This window comes from Polyodon spathula, chromosome 18, assembly GCF_017654505.1.
Source record: "Polyodon spathula isolate WHYD16114869_AA chromosome 18, ASM1765450v1, whole genome shotgun sequence".
Lineage (NCBI taxonomy): Eukaryota > Metazoa > Chordata > Actinopteri > Acipenseriformes > Polyodontidae > Polyodon > Polyodon spathula.
This window is the reverse complement of record NC_054551.1, coordinates 11582035-11604016: the sequence shown is the minus strand read 5'-3', so window position 1 is coordinate 11604016 and position 21982 is coordinate 11582035. Positions and strand designations below refer to the sequence as shown.

At 39.5% G+C, this 21982-nt stretch overlaps 1 protein-coding gene across 4 annotated transcripts in view; it reads left to right on the top strand.

Moving 5' to 3' along the window:
- The window catches only part of LOC121294179 (rab11 family-interacting protein 3-like), a 92571-nt gene that overhangs the window by 21603 nt on the left and 48986 nt on the right, over positions 1-21982 (top strand). For all 4 annotated transcript variants that reach the window (XM_041217793.1, XM_041217795.1, XM_041217797.1 and 1 more), the window contains exon 2: positions 20788-20881. In XM_041217793.1, the coding sequence (XP_041073727.1) occupies positions 20788-20881 (94 nt within the window). The remainder of the gene's footprint in view (positions 1-20787; positions 20882-21982) is intronic.

The window sequence follows — 21982 nt, the reverse complement described above, 5'->3', positions numbered from 1 at the left end:
AGTGCATTGTACAGTTTTAACATTACTTCCCTTGATTTAAATTCAACACTTTTCACAATGTATCCGAGCATCTTGTTAGCCTTTTTTATAGCTTCCCCACATTGTCTAGATGAAGACATTTCTGAGTCAACAAAAACTCCTAGGTCTTTTTCATAGATTCCTTCTCCAATTTCAGTATCTCCCATATGATATTTATAATGTACATTTTTATTTCCTGCGTGCAGTACCTTACACTTTTCTCTATTAAATGTCATTTGCCATGTGTCTGCCCAGTTCTGAATCTTGTCTAGATCATTTTGAATGACCTTTGCTGCTACAACAGTGTTTGCCACTCCTCCTACTTTTGTGTCGTCTGCAAATTTAACAAGTTTGCATACTATACCACTATAAGAGCTCCTAGTCCCTTTAACACTTCTGCCTCAGTTATGTTAGTTATTTAAAACTGGATAGGAGCTGGATTACATGTGGGGCATGTTGTAGTATCTTCCTTTGTAAAAACTTGTGAAAAGTAATCATTTAACATATTTGCTATTTTTTTTTTCTTCATCTATAATTTTGCCATTTGTATCTCTTAAACATTTAATCTCCTCTTTGAATGTTCTCTTGCTGTTGTAATATTGGAAAAACATTTTGGAATTGGTTTTAGCTCCCTTAGCAATGTTCATTTCTATTTCTCTCTTGGCCTTTCTAACTTCCTTTTTGACTTGCGTTTGCAGTTCCGTGTACTCTTTCTGCGTACTTTCTTTTTGGTCCTTTTTTAATGCTCTATGAAGTGCCTTTTTTTGCTGTATTTTTTTTTTTATTGATCTATTAAACCATTTTGGCAATTTAGTTTTACATTTAGATTTGTCTACTTTAGGGATGTAATTGTTTTGCGCCTCTAGTACTACATTTTTGAAGAACAACCGTCCTTCTTCTGTAGGTGTTTTCTCTATTTTACTCCAGTCTACTTCTGTTAGTCTCTGTTTCATACCTTCATAGTTTGCTTTTCTAAAATTGTAAACCTTAGCTTTAGTCATTACTTTTGGGGTTTTAAAAAACACTTCAAATGAGACCATGTTGTGGTCTGAGTTTGCCAGTGTTTCTCTGACCTCTGTTTTAGTTATTCTATCTTCGTTATTTGAAAAGACTAAATCAAGGCATGCCTCCCCTCTAGTCGGTGCCTTTACAAATTGTGTTAGGAAGCAGTCATTTGTCATTTCCACCATTTCAATTTCATCCTTCGTGCTACCCACCGGGTTTTCCCATTTTATATGGGGGAAGTTGAAATCCCCCATTAGTATGGCTTCTCCTTTGCTACACGCATTTCTAATGTCATTGTATAACAGATTATTTTGCTCACCGTCTGAATCTGGCGGTCTATAGCATGCTCCTATTATTATGCCCTTTGAATTTTTGTCCGTTATTCTGACCCATATTGATTCAGCTTTATTTTCTTTGTCCAGATTTAACACCTGGGCTTCAAGACTGTTTCTTATGTATAGTGCTACCCCTCCTCCTCTTCTGTCCTGTCTGTCTTTCCTATACAGTGTTTTACTATAATGAACCCCTTGATATAACGAACAAAAGGTTTGGACCCCAACAGGTTCGTTATAGCGAGGGTGTTCTGTATTCAGAAAATGTTGTTTGGTGTGTGTGGTTTTGTTTTTATTATTTTGTTGTCAACCAGCAGCCTAGTCAAGGCTAGCCAATGGCTTCTAGCCCCCCCCCCCAAGAGAAGTTGCCAAATCCAGTTGCTGGGTGCCACTTTAGGAGCAAGCTGATTGCTGCCTAGAATGACCAAGGCGGTCTTTTTCATCGTTTTTGGAGTTTTAAAATTAAATTGCTGTGTGAGTGTTTAAGATAAGGAGCCGTGGTTTCTGATATTTTCCTAAATATATGTACTAATTACCGTGACGAAAATTAGCGAGATAAAATACGGTCGCACTTATTCTGACCAGGAGCTGTCAAATTGACCGATTTTACTTTGGAATAACTATTTTCAATACAAAATATAATTGTATTTGGAAAATACCATTTGAAATTAAATGTATTTTGTAATAAACAAAACAGAATATTATTTTTTTATATATAGTTCAATCCCCCCCCTTGATATTTTAGGTAAGGCCTGAACCTGAACATTTTGGAATGCTTTTGGATGGTTGTTAAGTGTTACCCTTCAAAGTTGCGCTTAAGAAATACGTGGGGTTTTTAGCATTTGGATAAAGGACTCTTCAGAGACAATTACTGTTCCAAACACCTTTTTATTTTTTTGCTGTCAAGATGCAGTTTTAAAATAACAATTTAACACTAGAAAGTTTTAGAACATTTTTTTTTTTTGTGGAGGGGGGGGTAGGGGGAGTAATTCTATAGCAAGCAAAAACCTTTCAATATTCAAACAGTATTTATTTAATGTGTAACATTAGTGTAGTTTTCAGTACACATTGATTTACTAGACTGATATGTGGCACTGTATAGTTCTCTATCAGTTCCCTATCAGTTCTCCTTCAACAAAACAAGTTTCTGGAAGAGGTCATCCGACAGCCGATTTCTTTGGGGGCTGAAAATCAAGTCAGCAAAAGAGAAGAGACGCTCAACAGGAGCAGAGGAAGGAAGAATGGTATTAAAGCATATAAACAGCTTCTTTATGAAAGGGTATTGCTTTAAAAATGCCACATCCTTCCAAGGATCTCTAGCTCAGCTTTGTTGCTGGTTGTTGAGGGAGTACTTATCTGGGAAACATCTTTGCTATCCATAAAGAAAGAAGTCGTCTTCCTCTTCAAGGTGTCTCCCACTAGATTCTGATACCCAGCTCTTCAGCAGCCTAAAACATTAGTTGATGGAATAGTCTGGTGTCTTCAGAAAGACTGTGTGGTAGCCAGCGTGTCATTGTTGATTTAAAGTTACTCCCAAGATGAACTAGCGTGCGCATTTTTTTTTTTTTTTAATCGAATACACAAACTCCTATAATAAAATTTTATACAGCTGCAGTTTAATATTTAAACTGTTACTGCCAATGTATTTTGAAATACTGAATTGGCATTTGCATTACAAATTACAAAATACAAATGTAATTTAAAATACATGTTTTTATTACATTTGTATTTGATACTGCCCAACTGTGTGTTGTAAGAAATTGGTGACTGTTACGTTTTTTACTGTACGTGTAACCATTGTTTCAGTAAAAAAAAAGTTTGTTTGTGAGCTGGTTCTGTTATTTAACTGGTTCTGTGCTCTAGATATAGTATCATATATATATATATATATATATACTATATAATACATATATATATTTATATATATATATATATAACGCGTATGTTTTTGCACTACAGTAACGGTATCTTATTTTAGCTATTTCCAAACCATTCATTTTCATTACCACAATCTGAAAGCTAAGTTTTAGGGAATGGCAGTTCTACTGCAATCAAGTAAGCTGCAGTACATTTAATTTAATTCCCTAAATGTTTTCACGGTACACTTCCTAATTTTATAGTCACAAGTATTTCTATATCGCCTTTCATCTTTCTCAAAATGGCCAGTTTGAGAAATACTTTCTCTGCAACAGCTGACCCTACTTTGGTGTCAAGAAATATTATCATGTAACTAGGTAAGTTACTGAACAATTAAATCATCCTCAGACTCTTGAAGGTAAACAATGTAACCGAATATATCTGGGGTAGATGCGGCTGTAAAGAAGATGCAAAAAATGATAAAAATCTGTTTGTGTTGATTCAACTTGATTTAGGCACCCTACCATCTGAGTGGCAAAAGACACATTAGTTTAGAGTTTGCAAATAACTTTTTTCAGCTTGATATGGTAACCTTTTTATTAAAAAAAAAAAAAATACATTTTAAAAATGAATGAGTGACCACTTGCTGCGTTTTGCCCTTTTTTTAATAATTTTTTTTCTAAATTTCTTGAATACAGCATTTCATTTTAAGCACAATCTTTACACAGCAGTACTTGCACATGTTTGGTCACCATCACAACTGCTGTAGGAACCTGGGGTTACTGTATTCTACTGGTGATAATACAGCACCTCTGGACTTCCAGGCATTTGTGTTTAATCAGATTGTTATTGCCCTTCTCGTGCTTCATTTTAAAACATGTTATGGCAGATTTTTCAGGGGGTCAAATCGAGACAATGGCTAGTCTCTCTGTTCTTCAAAAGCAGAATGTTTTCAGCTCAGAACTGAGGTTGAATTTTGTCTGCTGTTATACAGATCTATGAGGACACTCGATGCCAGCTGGTTCCAGTCCGGTTCCGGTTTCATAATCACAATAATGAGCACTAATTTAAACCTTTCATTCTCCGCTCTCCAGTGCTGTCATTACCCTGCACCTTAATATTAAGCACTAATCCTAAACCCTTTCTCACTGACATTCCCTTAAATAATCCTGAAATATCAGTATTCTTCCTTCAAGACTTGTGGTTTACCGCCTTTCCCCTCTCCAGAGTGCTGTATTTCACAGTCAGTGCATTCTCATTTCTCTCTTTTGAAATGGAGTTATGTGGAAGCAATCCCAAAGGTAATGTCCCTTTTGTCTATCCGTCAAACTACAGTACAGCTCTGCTCATTTCTCTGGTGGAGCTGACCTGACTTAAAATAGTTTGTAGCTTGCTGAACCTCAGTTGTTAAACTCTGTTGGTGGACTGCCTTGATTGTGTCAGTCATGCTGGCTTGGTATGTGTTGGGAACCCTTCCTGCTTTGTTTTTTACATAACAGATTCCTTCAATCATGGCTTTCACTTTGTAGCTCTCTCATTTCTTTAACTTGTTCCACTTTAGCTAAAAATTGAATCTTTTTTAAAGAGAGCCATAACTGCAAAATAAAACAGTGCAGTGCTTGCTCACCCTGGGGCATCTTCCTGAGTTTTATTTATTTTCTTCCTGCCACTTTTTTTGGAAATTAGACATTCTTTCATTATCTACCTGGTAATCAAAACACTGTACTCGCTCACACTGCACATGGAATCTGATCTACACTGTACTCGCTCACACTGCACATGGAATCTTTGCTTTGTTTTGCATACATGTTAGGCTGCAGCTTCCAGGTGTTCCCTTTGGAAAGGAGGCATCTTAGTAGTTTTTCCTGGTCAAGGTTAAAGTTAAGCTCTTGATTTAACAAGGGTACTTGATGGTTGTTAGTTTACAAGTAGTCAAACCTTATTTATTTTTATTTTTTTAAGTTTTTTAAAATAAAAACAATCCCGAATGACTGGTTTAGAGGAACTAAAAATAAAAACTTGTAATATGCAGGGTATCTAATTACTGCCTTTTGGCTTTGCATGTCTCGGATATTTGCGCTTAATAGCCTGGATTCAGCTGTCATACATGTAGTTATAAATCGGAACCAATGATCAAGAGCCTCTTTTTTGGGGATGCTTTTTTAATTATAATTAATAACATTAACCTTTCCTACTGTTTTGTGTACAAAAAAGGGGGGTGGGGGGGTGGGGCTTTATTTTTTTCTTTTTGTGTTTCATCCAGTCTCCCAGTATCCTTAAAACTGTTGATACTGGCTAAGTGCAGCTGCAAACAGCATCTTGAGCAGATGCACCCATCTGTGGTACCCGTGATAACTATAATTAAAAGCTAATGAGAATGTGTCCATATGTTTGAGTAGTTGTTGGCATTATACCCAAGCCTGGAACACAAAAACAGGTCACAAAAATAAGATACAATGGGTCTGGCTGCCTCTGGGTGAGTGGCCTGTGTGGAGCCCATTGCTAGACTTGTGTCCCTGCAACCTTCAGAAAAAGTAAATATGTATAACTTGTGTTTATACCTGCCTGCTTAATCACAGGCAGGTGTAATTCATTCCTGCTCTCATTCCAATCCACTGTATTTTGGGGGGTTGTAGTCCTGTATCCTATTTTTAATCTAAGGACTACATTTTCCTCATCCTGCTGTAATATGTAAAAAAATAATAAAAACAAAGTGCTGGGAACAAAGTGCTTGCTACAAATGATAAATACATTGCACTTATGTATTGCCTCACTAGAATTTGAGTTAGTTAAAAAAAAAAATCTAATCCATATTTGGTGTGACCACCCTTTGCCTTCAAAACAACATCAATTCTTCTAGGTACGCTTGCACAAAGTCAGGGATTTTGTAGGCATATAGTCAGGTGTATGATTAAACAATTATACCAAACAGGTGCTAATGATCATCAATTCAATATGTAGGTTGAAACACAATCATTAACTGAAAAAGAAACTCCTGTGTAGGAGGAATAAAACTGGGTGAGGAACAGCCAAACTTGGCTAACAAGGTGAGGTTGCTGAAGACAGTTTACTGTCAAAAGTCATACTCCATGGCAAGACTGAGCACAGCAACAAGACACAAGGTAGTTTATACTGCATCAGCAAGGTCTCTCCCAGGCAGAAATTAAGGCAGACAGGGGTTTCCAGATGAGCTGTCCAAGCTCTTTTAAAGAAGCACAAAGAAACGGGCAACGTTGAGGACCGTAGACGCAGTGGTCGGCCAAGGAAACTTACTGCAGCAGATGAAAGACACATCATGCTTACTTCCCTTCGCAATCGGAAGATGTCCAGCAATGCCATCAGCTCAGAATTGGCAGAAAACAGTGGGACCCTGGTACACCCATCTACTGTCTGGAGAAGTCTGGTCAGAAGTGGCCTTCATGGAAGACTTGCGGCCAAAAAGCCATACCTCCGATGTGGAAACAAGGCCAAGCGACTCAACTATGCACGAAAACACAGGAACTGGGGTGCAGAAAAATGGCAGCAGGTGCTCTGGACTGATGAGTCAAAATTTGAAATATTTGGCTGTAGCAGAAGGCAGTTTGTTCGCCGAAGGGCTGGAGAGCAGTACACGAATGAGTGTCTGCAGGCAACAGTGAAGCATGGTGGAGGTTCCTTGCAAGTTTGGGGCTGCATTTCTGCAAATGGAGTTGGGGATTTGGTCAGAATTAATGGTCTCCTCAATGCTGAGAAGTACAGGCAGATACTTCTCCATCATGCAATACCATCAGGGAGGCATCTGATTGGCCCCAAATTTATTCTGCAGCATGACAATGACCCCAAACATACAGCAAAAGTCATTAAGAACTATCTTCAGCGTAAAGAAGAACAAGGAGTCCTGGAAGTGATGGTATGGCCCCCACAGAGCCCTGATCTCAACATCGAGTCTGTCTGGGATTACATGAAGAGAGAGAAGCAACTGAGGCTGCCTAAATCCACAGAAGAACTGTGGTTAGTTCTCCAAGATGTTTGGGCCAACCTACCTGCCGAGTTCCTTCAAAAACTGTGTGCAAGTGTACCTAGAGTTATTGATGCTGTTTTGAAGGCAAAGGGTGGTCACACCAAATGTTGATTTAATGTAGATTTTTCTTGTGTTCTCTCACTTTGCATTTTGTTAATTGATAAATATAATCTATTAACATGTCTATTTTTTAAAGCATTCTTACTTTACAGCATTTTTTCACATCTGCCTAAAACTTTTGCACTGTGTGTGTGTGTGTGTGTGTGTGTGTGTGTGTGTGTGTGTATGTATATATATATATATATATATATATATATATATATATATATATATATATATATATATATATATATATATATATATATATATATATAACAAACACACCCCTGCAGCAGCTAGTTTGTCGTCGAGAGACTCGGAGAGCCTCAAAAAAAACGTTTTTAAAAAGTAAACAAACCAGATTATGCACGTGCACACAGTGAATGTGTTGTGCTGACTTCAGAGCGAGTCAGAATCTCACAGGACAGTAAAAGGGCAAGCGTGTCATTATGAAATGCCTCGCTTAAACAGTACCCAACTTCATGAAAATGGTGTGTAGTAGTTTTATAGAGATTGTATAACTTATCAAAGCTTGAAGTTAACGTATATCTGGTTGCATTTTGCTATCAAAAACTCTTAATTTGCTGCTAGTTTTTTATTTTTATCCAGTAGCATTTCTGATACCTTACGCTGCAATATATGACCGACCTTGAGGTGAACAAGTACACAATTACCAGTATTAGTGTGTGTGTGTGTTTTTTTTTTTTAAAACGTACATTATTAGTATCTTTCATAAAGCGGGATGCCGTTGCTAAGGCTTCCCGATAGATGACTGAGGTTTGTACCGCCAGGTACACGCGAGGCTCAAAATGCAAATCGTATTGGACAGTGGAGTACAAATATCTACACAGTACAGAACAAAGTGGATACAATTCAAAGGTATGAAGTTTGTTTTTAGAGACCAAAAATAAAATTAACTGTTACACATTGTGATTTTATAAGATAATAGGCAGTGATCGAAAAGGATATTGTTTAGTCAGTGTCTATAAAATGCTAATTTAATCTGTCAGATTATTTTGTTATAATGTTAACCCTGGTTTCACCCATGCTAAAAATGAACACATAATAATAGGTAGGTAAAGTAATAATTAATTATCAATTTGGATTATGAAAAAATAATCAGGAGCAAATAGCTAGCTATAACAGTACCATGATCACAAGGTGGTTTTCAAGAAATACCATCTACACTGTATTTCTTAAAGTATTTCTTGAAAACCACCTTGTGCACAACTAAGTAATGGAGCCAGTACAATTCCTTATCGAAATGCATTTTGTTGTATTCTTAAATTCTACAAGAATGCAACCATATCTGTCATCTAAGCATTTGATATGCCATCAGTATGGTTAACCAGCTTAAGTGGTACCAAAATTAAACTCTCATATCGTCAGTTGACAGATTTTGGTAACTAACCAACCGTACACACCTATAAAATGACAGCTATTACATTTTTAAAAAAATAACGCATGCCACAATATAATTGATTCCTGCATTGTATGACCTTAGAAGAATAAAGTTACAACCAAACCGTTTTGAAAGTGAAAGCTAATTCCACCACGGTACCGCTACATTTTTATGTATGTCTACTATGTGATAGTTTGGGTTATTCAGTCTATTTAAAACAGTAGGTAGATGGGTTTTTTTTTTTAAATTATTTATAGTTCTTCGAGTAAACTGCTACCAAATAAGACAATTTTGCTCCCTTCTTTGCAAACTGGTAGCAAATCCTCACTACTGCCTTTAAAAAGTTAACTTCTAGCCCTGATATCGTATATTTTTTGTTACAACTTTGTGGAATGTAATAAACGTTTCCATTGTTTTGAAATGTTTAAAGTTTTAAATTTCAGTTTTCGTTTGCTTGTTCAGCAACAAAAAGGTACAAGTAACCCTTGTGTTACTACTTTATGAAAACGTGTCTATGGCCACGGTTTACTGTGAAGAAACGGCAAGGAAAGTAAAATGAAATGCGGTGTCAACTGTATGTACTATTTATTTTGTAAATAAACAAAACCAATGTTTAACTTGAACTGTATTTGGCAAACTTTGTTTTGTAGTTAATCCACTGGGGTAAAGTTAGTCCTGCACAGTATTCTTTACTCCTGGGATATTTTTCTATTTTAAGTTACATATTGTAAGGTCTTACTCTAAAATAAAGGCACACACACAGGGGCCGCTGCGGCCACGCCTCCTGACCCTGCTGCTATGCTGTCTCTACCTGTGTTCAGAGCAATATAATGGCTTTTGTTACTTTTCAAAAAGCGAACAAATATTTAAATTGAACAAATATCCAAACATGAAAATCCTGTGTTGATCCCAGGACTAATATAAATAAATAAATAAATAAATATTGTAAAAACAAAGGTTGTGGTTATAGATAGTAAATACATCAGGGCTGAGGTGTTGACAGTACTTTCTACCATCACAAAATGGCAGCAGGGAAACACAATGCAAGGTTCCCAGGGTAATCATCCACCTATAAAAGGGCTGGGTTACAGCACGAAAAGGAAGTACAAGGTGTTTGAGAGACAAGGCTAGTAAGAGATACTGATTTAAAAACTAAAGAAAAGGAAGACTTAAGTATGACTTGGACTGTTTTGACCACCCTTCTGGCAGATTAACCTGGATTGTGTATGAGAAATTGAACTGTGTTTTGAACCCTATATTGATGTTGTCTATGGCTCCCAATTGACCAATAAAAGTAGAGGCACCGCCCTGTTTAATCAAACAGTCTTGGTTACTGTGGACCTAATGGAGGAGTGGAAACAAAGTGAAAATATACTGTAGTTGAGAGAGAGAGAGAGAGAGATGCAGCATAGAATTCTTGGAGTCAAAATATTGGTGTCCAGGTGTGGGTTTGTCTGCCATCTTGCTTTGCTGTGTAGAGAGGAAGGAATCTCAGTGTGATCACTTAATTTGCGAGTTTTGTGTGTGTAATATTACACACACACACACACACACAGCGGTCCAGATAAGCTGCGTACCTGCAGTTTTTTTTTTTTTTTTTTTTTTATGCATTTAAAAATTCCGAAATGCGCACAATTTGTAAATTAATGCGTAAAAATATGCTTAACAGTTTTTGTTGTACAGCTTGTTTGCCTCCCCTCTCCTAAAACTTCCACTAACAACCATGTCACACAGAATACAATGTCTTCTGTTATGAGTGAACTGTACACAAGAAAAAACAACCCATCAAACCTGATCCAATCTCTGGCTAGCCCTGTTGTCTTTGCTGCCAATCGCAGTAAGAACTAGAGTTGCTAGCAACTGTAAAGGCTTCCAAGAAAACATGGTTCAATCACAAATAATTGCCAATATAGCTCACTACGTTGCCTATAATTAGTTAATGGGCTGCTTAAGTTCTATCGTGAACAGAGCATAATCTTACGCTAAAGTTTAATGCACTGGTCTGTGTTAGATTCAGCTGAGGAGCTATAGGCCAATTTGTGGGTTTTGAACCTTAGCAGAGGTCAAAGGTCATGGGTGGTGACTTTTTTTTTTTTTTTTTTTTTTTTTTATAGAGCATGTATGACTTCCTATCTGTGTTCGATATGAACCATGACTATCTGTGATCCCTGAGGCGGAAGGAGCCAGTTTTTAGCTTGACCTTTGAGGGATCAAAGGTCATGGGTGATGACATTTTTCATACAGCACATATGTCTTCCTATACGTGTTCCATTATAACTATGACCCCATCGGCAAGCCCTAGGAGATGAAATGTAAATGTTAATTCCAATATGGCCGCCAAACCATGTGTCCAATCTGCTTTCGATTTTAGTGGTTATTACTTTATTATGGGCCGCACAACTGTGCCAACACTGAAGAGGAAACATGCAACATTGTTCTTGTTATGGGTCATAAAAGTTGTTTTTCAATTATAAATATAGCTGCCAAAACACGCCATTTTAAAATCGACAGTACATCACATTACCATCTGCTATCTTGCTCAGTTTCATGTTTCTAGTGTATGGTAGTATGGATATATACTTTCTGTAAATACAGCACTCGTGAAATTGCATGCAGCGAGCAAAATAACATTTTTACGAAAAAACTGGGATTTTACAAAACTTACAAAGGACTTTGTCCTGAGCAAGCGTGACAATTTGGGTGCGATCAACATTGCGGTTTCAGACAAGATCTTTGAATATTTTGCACAAATCCAATGCGGTGGGCAATCCAACCATCCAATAGATTTTGTTTCAGCGTTTTCTTTTTATAGGCCATTCGTGTGCTAGCTGCTGACTTTGACAGATCTCCATCTTAAGTCGTTTTTGTCGACAAGAGTTTTGAAAATTGTCCAATATTTTCACGAGATGTAGCCTAGTGGCCAAACTGTGAACTTTTTCCACTTGGGGGCGCCAGTCTGGTTGGCCACACATGGGCATCTACTTACACATGCGTTTTCATGACTCTGCAGCAACCTTTTGGCGGAATAATAATAATAATAATAATAATAATAATAATAATAATAAACACAGCAATAAAAATAGGCTTCCCAGCCTTTGAAGCTTCAAAGGTTGAAGCATAAACACCCCAGTCCAGCTATAAATCCAACTGGAACCATCCCACTCACGTTCCCATTATTCAGTTTTTGCAGGACCTGCTGATGAGGGGAAACCCCCTCTATATTGCAGGTCTATCTGGCAGCCATTCAGCATGCTGCTGCTTTTTTTTTTTTTTTTTTTTGAGGTTTGACGACTTCGGCTGCCTGTGAAGAACATTGGTACTTGATGGAGGTTATACGTGATGCTTGCTGCATTCTTGAAGCCTCCATTTGAGCCCATGCAGGGTGAGGGTTATGCTCCGTACCAATCCTGCTTTTTGCCAAACACCATCTCCACATTTCATGTCAACCAGCCTGTTGAATTGGAGGCTTTCCACCCCTCTTCCAGTCTGACAGGGAGCAGCAGCTCCATAAGCTCTGCCCAGTGCAGTGCCAGGCATGCCATGTTGACAGGACGAATAGTTGGAGGCAGTCCGAACTATGGGGGGGGGATTGACATTCTATTCAGTGGAACCAGGATCATATTAATACCACTTTCTTTGGGCAGCAGCTCTTGGTGTGGTAAGTGGGTTGGGGGGCTTGGCGGTTCCACTGTGGAAATCCTTGTAGCAACAAGGAGCAACCCTTGGTTCCAGGAAGTTGAAGTGTGACCTTTGGGGTTTGTAGGCATATGAACAATAACAGCACAGAAACCTTGTCACCTTGTTATGGAACTCCTATCAGCAGTGTCACAGCTCTTTTTGTCTTGCACAGTACTACAGTTGTCTGTTAATCAACCAAACAGACAGACTTTCTATTTCCGAGTGACCTTGGTTATAACAGGAACAAGGAACTGTGAACAAAAGCCTCTCTGTACTAATAGGTTGAGCAGCATGACCTGAATAGTAGTTTTCTTATTTCAACGTTTGTGAACTAACTAATGATCACAGACATCTCAAATTCTGAAAACTACCATGTATGAGATTATCTGAGTAGGCTATCAAGTGACGTGACTATAAACCGCCCTACTAAACAACGATCGCTAGCAAACGTGACTGTTGGTAAATGAAACGCAAATACTTGAATATTAGCAAGAACAAGGCACTGTAACTTTTCATCACTGCCTTCCTATTTAATTTACCAAAGAAGTAACCGCATTTATCGTATCAGCCAAGATAAACGCAGTAAGCACACACCAATGCAGATAATCAAAAAGTCTATATTTACTACTATATAACCAAGTTCAAGATGCTACAGACATTTTGTGTTTGTTTTATTTTAAACTGTATTGTCGTCTCCTCGAGCTGATAGTGTTGTAGGGATTTTGGTTTTATGTATTCAAAAATGAATACAATTGTATTCCATTAAAGAGTTCCCTAGATGCAACGGTGTCATACCCACCTTAACTTTCCATTATGTTCGTTGCTGTTAACGTGCAGTCCAAAAAAAAAAAAAAAAAAAAAAAAAAAAAACTATTTGCCTGCGCCGTCGTCTTAAGTTTTGCACGCTGTTCAGAGATCATCAGAGTGGAAATCCATGCAATTGAAATTGCGCATGCGTACAGGTGGAAAATGTGGACGTGATATATATTTTATTAGCCGTTCACTTTGAGCTGCTAAACAAATATTAAATAAATATACATCTTGGTTTAGAGAATATATAATACTGTTAAATGATTTTCTTTCTTTCCATTTTTATTTGTGTATTTCTGAGCCGTCCTGCGTACCCCCTATGACCCTTAAGTACCCCTAGCGGTACGCATATCCCAATTAAAAACCCCTGCCTTTACATATGCTGTCCAAACTGATAGATGAAGAAGGTATTCACTTACCCCCTATCGTTCCAGACTGAGCCCAGAAAATGTTAATATTTTGGTGTTTCTCCACAGTAATTTGAAATAAAAGCAGTATTATTTTGCTGAGCCTGTGTGAGCTGGAGTGAACACCACTTACAGTTAGGTAATGCCTGATAGAACTGTAGTACCAGTGTGTTTGTATTTGTTTTAAAACTAAGTTTTTTTTTTTTTTTTTTTTTTTAGTTTTTTTTTTTTTTTGGCAAAAAATTACTTGAGTGTATTTCATTTAAAATAGCCATTTTAAAAATGATTTTAAAAAAAAGGCATAATACCATGGTACAATGTTAATTGTGGTATATTTTCGGACAGTTATCATACTGTCAATTTGATACCGTGACATCCCTAGTGGGTGGGGTGGGGGGGGGGGGGGGGTGGGTGTGTGTTTGTTTTTTGTGGTTTGTTCTGTAGATTATTAGATTACATTGTTAAATAAAACATGTCATTTTTATATTAATCATATTTTCATTTAATTCTCGTCCCTACAAAAATGTAGGTGATGCAAAACGTTTGTCCATAGCTGTATCTGCCGGGCTTCGCCATGTTTCATGTTGTGGAACCGCTTCTTGAGCAGAGCGGGCTGTTCTACCGAACAAGTGAACACGCTCCACAGCAGAAAGGTGGAACGGTTTCACCAAATTGGGCTGAGTTCTGTTCGGGCTCAAGAAATTATGCCTTTAACCAGCTCCCAGCAGAGCAATCGCATGACCTTAACACTGCTTTATTGCAAGAGTAAGCGCTCTGCATCATGTCTGCAGATAGACAACCTGTCAGTTCGTGATTTATTTATTTATCATTTATTATAGCACCTTTTAACCAAGCTGCTTTTACAAGTTTTTTAGAATTTGTACAATCTGAAAAAATGGATGAAGAAAGAGGGGAGATTATTGGGGTAAGGTGAGGAGATTAATAGCTATATGAAAGCAAAGGGCCAGAGGCTAGGTCGGTGTCGGGCATGCAAGGTCATAACAGGAGGTTGGGGGCCAGGAGTAAGGATAGGATAGGCTATAAAAAAGATGAGTTTTAAGGGAGAAGCAAAAACTGCATAGAATGGGTGACTGTTTTATGATGAGTGGGAGTTTATTCCAATTAAGGAGAGAAGGAGGGTAGCGGCAGAGGTATGTGAAGATAGATGTGACTGTAGCCAGGCAAGGGGTGTGCCAGAGATGCCAAGGCTAGAGAGCTTGGAGAGGAGGATAGGATGGTTGACAGTGTCAAAAGCAGAGGAAAGATTGAGATGGATGAGGGTAGAGGAAAGTCCAGCATGGGAGGAGTTGGCCAGGTGGTTCTGGACAAGGAGGGGCAGTTTTGGTGGAATGGGTAGGATGAAAGCCAGATTGAAATCGGGGATAGGGGGAATTGACAGATATATGTAGAGAGATAGGCGCAAGTGAACTAGATGCTCGAGGACCTTAGAGAAATATGGGGGAAGGGCGGTAATTAGCAGGACATGGGGGGATCAAGAGAGGGATTTTTTTTTTTTTTTAGATGGGGATGATAGCTGTTTTGAAGATAGCAGGAGGGAGAGGGATGAGTAAGAGGGAGGAGTGGGGATATGAGGGAGGCAGGGACAGGGTCTGGGGGGGGTGGGCCTTAGAGATAGAGGAAAGTTTAAGTATGGAAGTAGGGGGTGAAGTCAGTAAAGATGGTGTTAAGAGGAAGTGGAGGTGGAATGGAAAGCTGGTGGAGGTCAAGACGAATGGATGTGAAATAGAGAGGGGTCTTCAGCTGTGAGGGTTGGGAGTGGTGGAGATTGGGATAAGGAGGGGGGGGGGGGAGTAGCTTGTTAAGGGTTGAGAAGAGCTGTCGGGGATGAGGGGCCAGAGCAGTAATGAGGATTAGAAAATAGTCGCGTTTGGCTAGTTCCAGATTGGAGAGGAATTGAGAGAAAGGAGTGGAAGGCTTGGAGGTTGGAAATTGAGGGGAAGGACTTGGAGTTGCTCAGCACACGCAAGATATGGCGGTCCATTTTAAGGGCAGGGGTGAGCCATTGTTGGGGTGGGTGCAATGGAGTTGAGAGGAGGATAGCGCAATAGCTAGGATGGTAGAGGCTGAGTCTGGGTTCAGGGAGGAGAAATCGGAGATCAGGGGAAGAAGTGAAGAAGAAATGGAAATCAAGGAAGTGGTGTCTAGGGTATGGAGGATAGGGAGTAGAGGGGAAAGGGTGGTGGGAGGGTGAAGGAGAGGAACAAATGGTCAGAGGGAGGTCGAGGGGAAGTTATGATGGATGGTGATGCCTTACAAGCGGAGAGGAAGATAAGGTCAAGGGTATTACCAGATGTGTGGGCGGGGGGTGGAGAAGCAGGAGGTTAAACGTGTTGGTGAGGGAGAGAAGGGCAGAAGTAATGGGGGAACAATGTAGGTGGAGGTTGAAGTCATCCAAGAGAATGAGTGGGTGGGGGAGAGGGAGAAGGGAGGAGAGGAGGTGGTCAAATTAGGAGGGGATGACAATAACTGACAAGGAAAGTAGTGCGTTGGGGGGAGGCAAAGGAGGTAAGTTGGTACTCAGAGGGGAAGTAGTAGTTATTGTGTTTTGGGGGGGGGGGGCCCAGAGGTCCAGGAGGTCCAGGAGGCTGGCGTAAGTAATCCAGTACCACCACCTTTACCAACTGGGCAGGGGGTGTGGTAGAAGGTGGTGACAAAGGAGGTAAGGGCAGTGGGGGTGGCCATGTTAAGTGGTGTGATCCATATTTCGGTGAATGCAAGGACATTGAGGTGGAAGGAGAGGAACACATCTAAGGTGGCTGCCGGCTTATTGCAGACCGAACATGCGTTCCAGAGGCCTATTTTGATTGGGGAGTGGTCGAATAGAGGTTCAAGGACTGGGGAAGTCAGGTGATGACATGGGAAGGGAGTTTTTACTGGGGGGAGAGAAATCGGGTTTGAGGAAAGGAGCAGTGGCGGTTAGTTACTTTTTTTAGCGTGGAGAGATTAGGAGGGGGATGTGATAAATAAGGAGGGGGCTGGGAGGCATGGAGGAATAAGGAGTAGGGGCAATGAGAAATGGGACAAGGAGTAGAATGATGGAGGGAAAAGGCATTGTTAGGGCAGGAAGAAGGGGAGATAGGGATGAAGGACTCGCTCTCATTCACACTGAGCGTGGAATTAGATACAAATTTAATACTGAAAGCAGGGCATGACTGGAGGGAAGTACTTTGGGTAGGGAGGGGGTGGGGAGGATGGACAGAATAGTAATAGGAAGAAGGGAGATTCCTAAAGTGCCACTTTAGAAATATCATGTAAAAGATGTTGCTTTATCTTGAGGATAGATGATAATGACTTCTCCAAATATCGATTATCTGCCACATTATCACGATGATCATGTTTTAAACCCCCTTTTTGTGAATTTATCCACCTTCATCAGTTGGTTCTCTCATACTTTTTTTTTTTTTTCGCTTGTTAGCTTTTTAAAATAAAGCCATACCATTTATCTACTGAAAAAGGAAAGTACCATCTTGGTAGCAGTGGGTTTGATCCATTTTAGCTTTAGATGCTTGTTAAAAATCTGATTATTGGACTGTAAGGTTTGTTTTCTTCTTAAAAAGGTCACACTTCAGGTAATCTTCAATCCAAAGACAGTACAGAACACAATCACATACAGAAGCTGCATATAAAATCTTTGACAACAAATACTGAAGGTCAGCCCACAGCTCTTTGGAAGGTAGTAGGATTCCAAGCAAGTCCCAGCAATGAAGGACACTATTACAGGGCAGGTTACACCCCACAGGTAGTGGCAATCCTCTACTTTAACCAATAACGGAGTTACCCCCCTTTCTTGGAGGTGTGCCAGCCGACACCTTGTGACGACACCATCAGCCAAAGTTTTTTGTAGTTTTACAACCAGTTTCAGTTGGTTTGATTTGTGGTTGACACATATGATTTAAAGTCAGCTCTAATCAACTGTCATCCACCAGAGATCAGTTGTTCTTTTGAACTATGAAAGAACCATTTTATTATCTTGGTCATTTGGTATGCAGGCACCATGTTGCTAAGTGCAAAGCTACAGAGAGCCTATTTGATTCTCATTGAGGCAGTGGACTTCTAAAAGGGTTATGTACAGTCATACATCTGCAGATGCTCTCTGCTTGACTGCATATTTAAATTGTGGTATGCTGGTTTTGCCCATGTGTCTCCTTTTTTTTTTTTTTTTTTTAAAAAAACCTTGTTGGTTTGTAATTGTCAGTAAAGGCTTTCTTGAAGTTGCTTGTCTGGTTGGGCTGAATGGTTTGGTTTGTGGTTTTATTTATTTTTGGCTTGCAGTCTTGGATGTTACAATCGCTTCTCAAGAATAATGGTAGAGAAATTCTCTCTCTGGCAGAGATTGTCTGGCTGTCTCTTTAGTTTTCCTATTGTAATATAAAGGGTATATAGTGGCTCTCAAAAGTATTCACCCCCCCCTTGGACAGTTTTTGGCCCTGATCAACACAAAAAAAGTCCGTAATGTCAAAGTGAAAAATAAATTGTACAAATTGTTCTAAATTAATTACAAATATAAAACAGAAAATAATTGATTGCATAAGTATTCACCCCCTTTGCTATGACACACCTAAATAAGCTCTGGTGCAACAAGTTGTCTTTAGAAGTCACATAATTAGTTGAATGGAGTCCACCTGTGTGCAATTAAGGTGTTTCACATGATTTCAGGTTAAATACACCTGTCTCTGGGAGGTCCCACAGTTGGTTAGTACATTTCCTAACAAAAACTACATCATGAAGACGAAGGAACATTCAAAGCAAATCCGGAATAAGGTTCTTCAAAAGCACCAATCGGGGGTAGGTTATAAGAACATTTCCAAGGCATTAAATATTCCCCGGAGCACAGTAAAGTCCATTATTAAGAATTGGAGAGAATATGGCACAACTGTGAATCTATAGAACCTGCCATCCTCAAAAACTGAGTTTCCGGACGAGAAGGGTACTAGTCAGGGAGGCCACCAAGAAGTCTATGACAACTCTAAGGGAGTTACAGTCATTTACACGGCTGAGCTGGGAGGCACTGTGCATACGGCAACAATAGCCCAGGTGCGTCACAAAGCTGGCCTTTATGGGAGAGTGGAAACCATTATGGAAAAAACCTTGCATCAAATCTTGGCTAGAGTTTGCCAGAAAGCATGTGGGATACTCTGAGACCAAGTGTAAGAAGATTCTATGGTCTGACGAGACCAAAATAGAGCTTTTTTGCCTCAACGCTAAGAGCTATGTTTTGCGCAAGCCTAACAACGCATATCGTCCTGAGAACACCATCCCTGCCGTGAAGCATGGTGGTGGCAGCATCATGCTATGGGGTTGCTTCTCTGCGTCGGGGCCTGGAAAGCTTGTGAAGATAGAGGGAAAAATGGATGCAGCAAAATACAGAGAAATCCTAGAGGAAAACATACTGAAGTCTGCAAGAGACCTAGGACTTGGGAGATGATTCATCTTCCAGCAGGACAATGACCCCAAACATACAGCCAAAGCCACACTGGAGTGGCTTAAAAACAAAAAGGTCAATGTCATGGAGTGGCCCAGTCAAAACCCGGACCTCAATCCAATTGAGAATATGTGGAAAGAGTTGAAAATTGCTGTTCACCAAAGGTCCCCATCCAACTTGATGGAGCTTGAGCAATTTTGCAAAGAATGGGCAAAAATTGCAGTGTCCAGATGTCCAAAGCTGGTAGAGACTTGTCTAAATAGACTCATGGCTGTAATTTCTGACAAAGGTGCCTCCTAACAAATATTGACTGAAGGGGGTGAAAACTTATGCAATCAATTAATTTCTGTTTTGTTTTTTTGTAATTATTTAAGGACAATTTGTAGATTTTATTTTTCACTTTGACATCATGGACTTTTTTTGTGTTGATCAGTGGCAAAAACTCCTAATTTTTAAATCCATTTTGATTCCATGTTGTAACACAATAAAATGTGGAAAAGTCCAAGGGGGGTGAATACTTTTGATAGCCACTATAATGGTTTGAAACTCTCTTTTTAAGGTACCCACAAAAGCAAGCCGCTGCATTCACTCTAAGCCAAGGGGAATCATGCTACAGCTCTGCAATTGGGTGAAATGTACCTCATGTTTGAAGTAATTTAGAGGAAAAAAAAAATCGTGCTGAGGAATTTCTTTTATGCCGTTTATGTTTTACATTTCAGGCTCGTGGGACTCCGATAGTTCTTTAGTTACAGAAATATGATTCAGTACTAGAGGAAATAAATGTGCATACCTAAGAACTAGGATTCTCCAGGTTTGCAATGTGGCAAGTCGATCAATGTTGTGTAATACGGAACCAGTTAGGGTCCTGCTGTTCTGATCATACTGAAATACAGCCGGATATGATTTTTAATATACATTCAGAAACGGTTGTTTCTGAGCATGGCCGCTTAATGCACCAATAAGCCACAATTTAATAGTGGGTCCCTGGTGCCACTGCTGCAGGGAGCGCAGTAGGAGTCCTGCCTATGTGGTTCAGTGACCCCTGCTGGTCAGATGCCTAACAAGATCAGGCATCTCCTGACGGCACACCACCTTGACATTCAGTTCTGGGTTGATGAGTTTTTTTAAATAAATACTGTGATGATAATGCATGGATTGGTACTGCACAGTACGATGGGGAAAGAAACAGAATCTGCCTATTTGAGCTTGTGCCTAGGATATGTGCTGAACATATGAATACTGTATTTTGTATTTTAAGACAAACCTGACCAAAAAAAAAAAAAAAAAAAACAGAACTCTTTTCCCAGGGCCAGGGTGCTTGGTGAGGGCAGTAATGAGTTAATCATTGGTTCATGTCTAGCTTTCAAGAAATACCCTGTGTCATTAGAAAGCAAAGGTAGCAACAGTTTGATTCATTAGCCAATCATTGCCTTTGAAGGCCTGGGTTTATTCCCCTTTTTTGAAGATAACCATCCAGTGGACAGAGTAATCCAGCCCACAGTGCTGCACGACTGGCAGTGTCTGTGTGAGAGGCCTGGGACTGAAGTGCAGTCAGAGAGCTCAGGTCACGATTGAGGTGCACTTGCTTAACTTCTGTGCTGGACATTAAGTGTGCAAGAGGGTTTAACAAACAGCATGGCATCAAACATTTTCCCTCGCTTCTAATGGGTCTTGATCTCAGAGTTTAATATACCAGCCTGCTTGCTGACTCGCTTGTTTCTCTTGGGTTCCTGCAGGTGAAAGATTTAACCCGTTTCCTGGACCCTGGCGGCCTGGGAGTGATCAGCTTTGAAGATTTCTACCGTGGGATCACAGCGATCAGCAATGGGGGTCAGTGTGCTCACTGTTAACTCCTCCGGAGTTCAACTGCCAGGGGCACCTGTCTCCACTATGGATAAACTGGTGCTATAAACTCGGGTGCATAATATGGAACACGGTACCAGTTATTATAAAGAAATATCTAGGTATCCAATCGGGTAATTCCAAATTCTGAAGAATTTTTTTTTTTTTTTTTTTTAGAAAAAAATTACTTTTAAAACTACAAGGTACATATTTATTTGACCATCCTAGATTGAACCAAATTAAGCCTATCCTAGCGGGACGACCCCATTGACTTGGGGTTGATGTCCCATTTTTAGATCCCCACAATATGTGTTCAGTGTGGGGTTGTATTGCAAATGACCCCATTCACTTTACCCAAATCTGAGCTGAAGAACCACTTTTGTACTTTTTAAAATGTAAATAAATATATTGAATGGTTTTGCTAATTTTATCTAAAAGCAAAGGTCTGCAAACCTACCTGACTAACATAAACAGTATATTAGGTGTGCAGAAATGTTTTAACATTTAAAAAAAAAAAAAGAAAAGTTTAAATAAAGAAAAAAGGCAGGCCCATGACAGCAACATAATAACATAATGCCTGTCTGTTTCTGGCTTGTATAGCTTTCAGTTCTCAGGCCTTCAATTAGTAATGCGTTTTGAGTCATGAAAACACAAGGCCCTTGTATGTGTTTCAAAGAGCTACAGTTCAGATTTTCCTGAATAATTCAGAGACTACACTGCACTAGCATGGACCTTTGAACCTGAGTACACCAACAAATGCAATGGTTTGTCCTAGCAGAAAGTGTGTCCTGACTGAAGTAGCTTTCCAATGTGAACCCCTCTTCACAATACATGCACTTGTCTCTATCAATAGCACACTGTCCATTACTTCATCACTGTAAATGCATTGTCAAATCAACGTAGCTTTTTAAAAACCTGGTATTAAAGTAGCAGCACCTATAAAACTCTTACCAGCCTCTGAGCACTCTTGGTACACAGTATGCAACACGCCATTGGGTCAGATGTAGGTCATGGGGATCTGCTTTTTTGTGATCTTGATTTTGTATTTGCAGATGTGGAGGGGAGTGTTGTTCCTAATGTACTTTTATA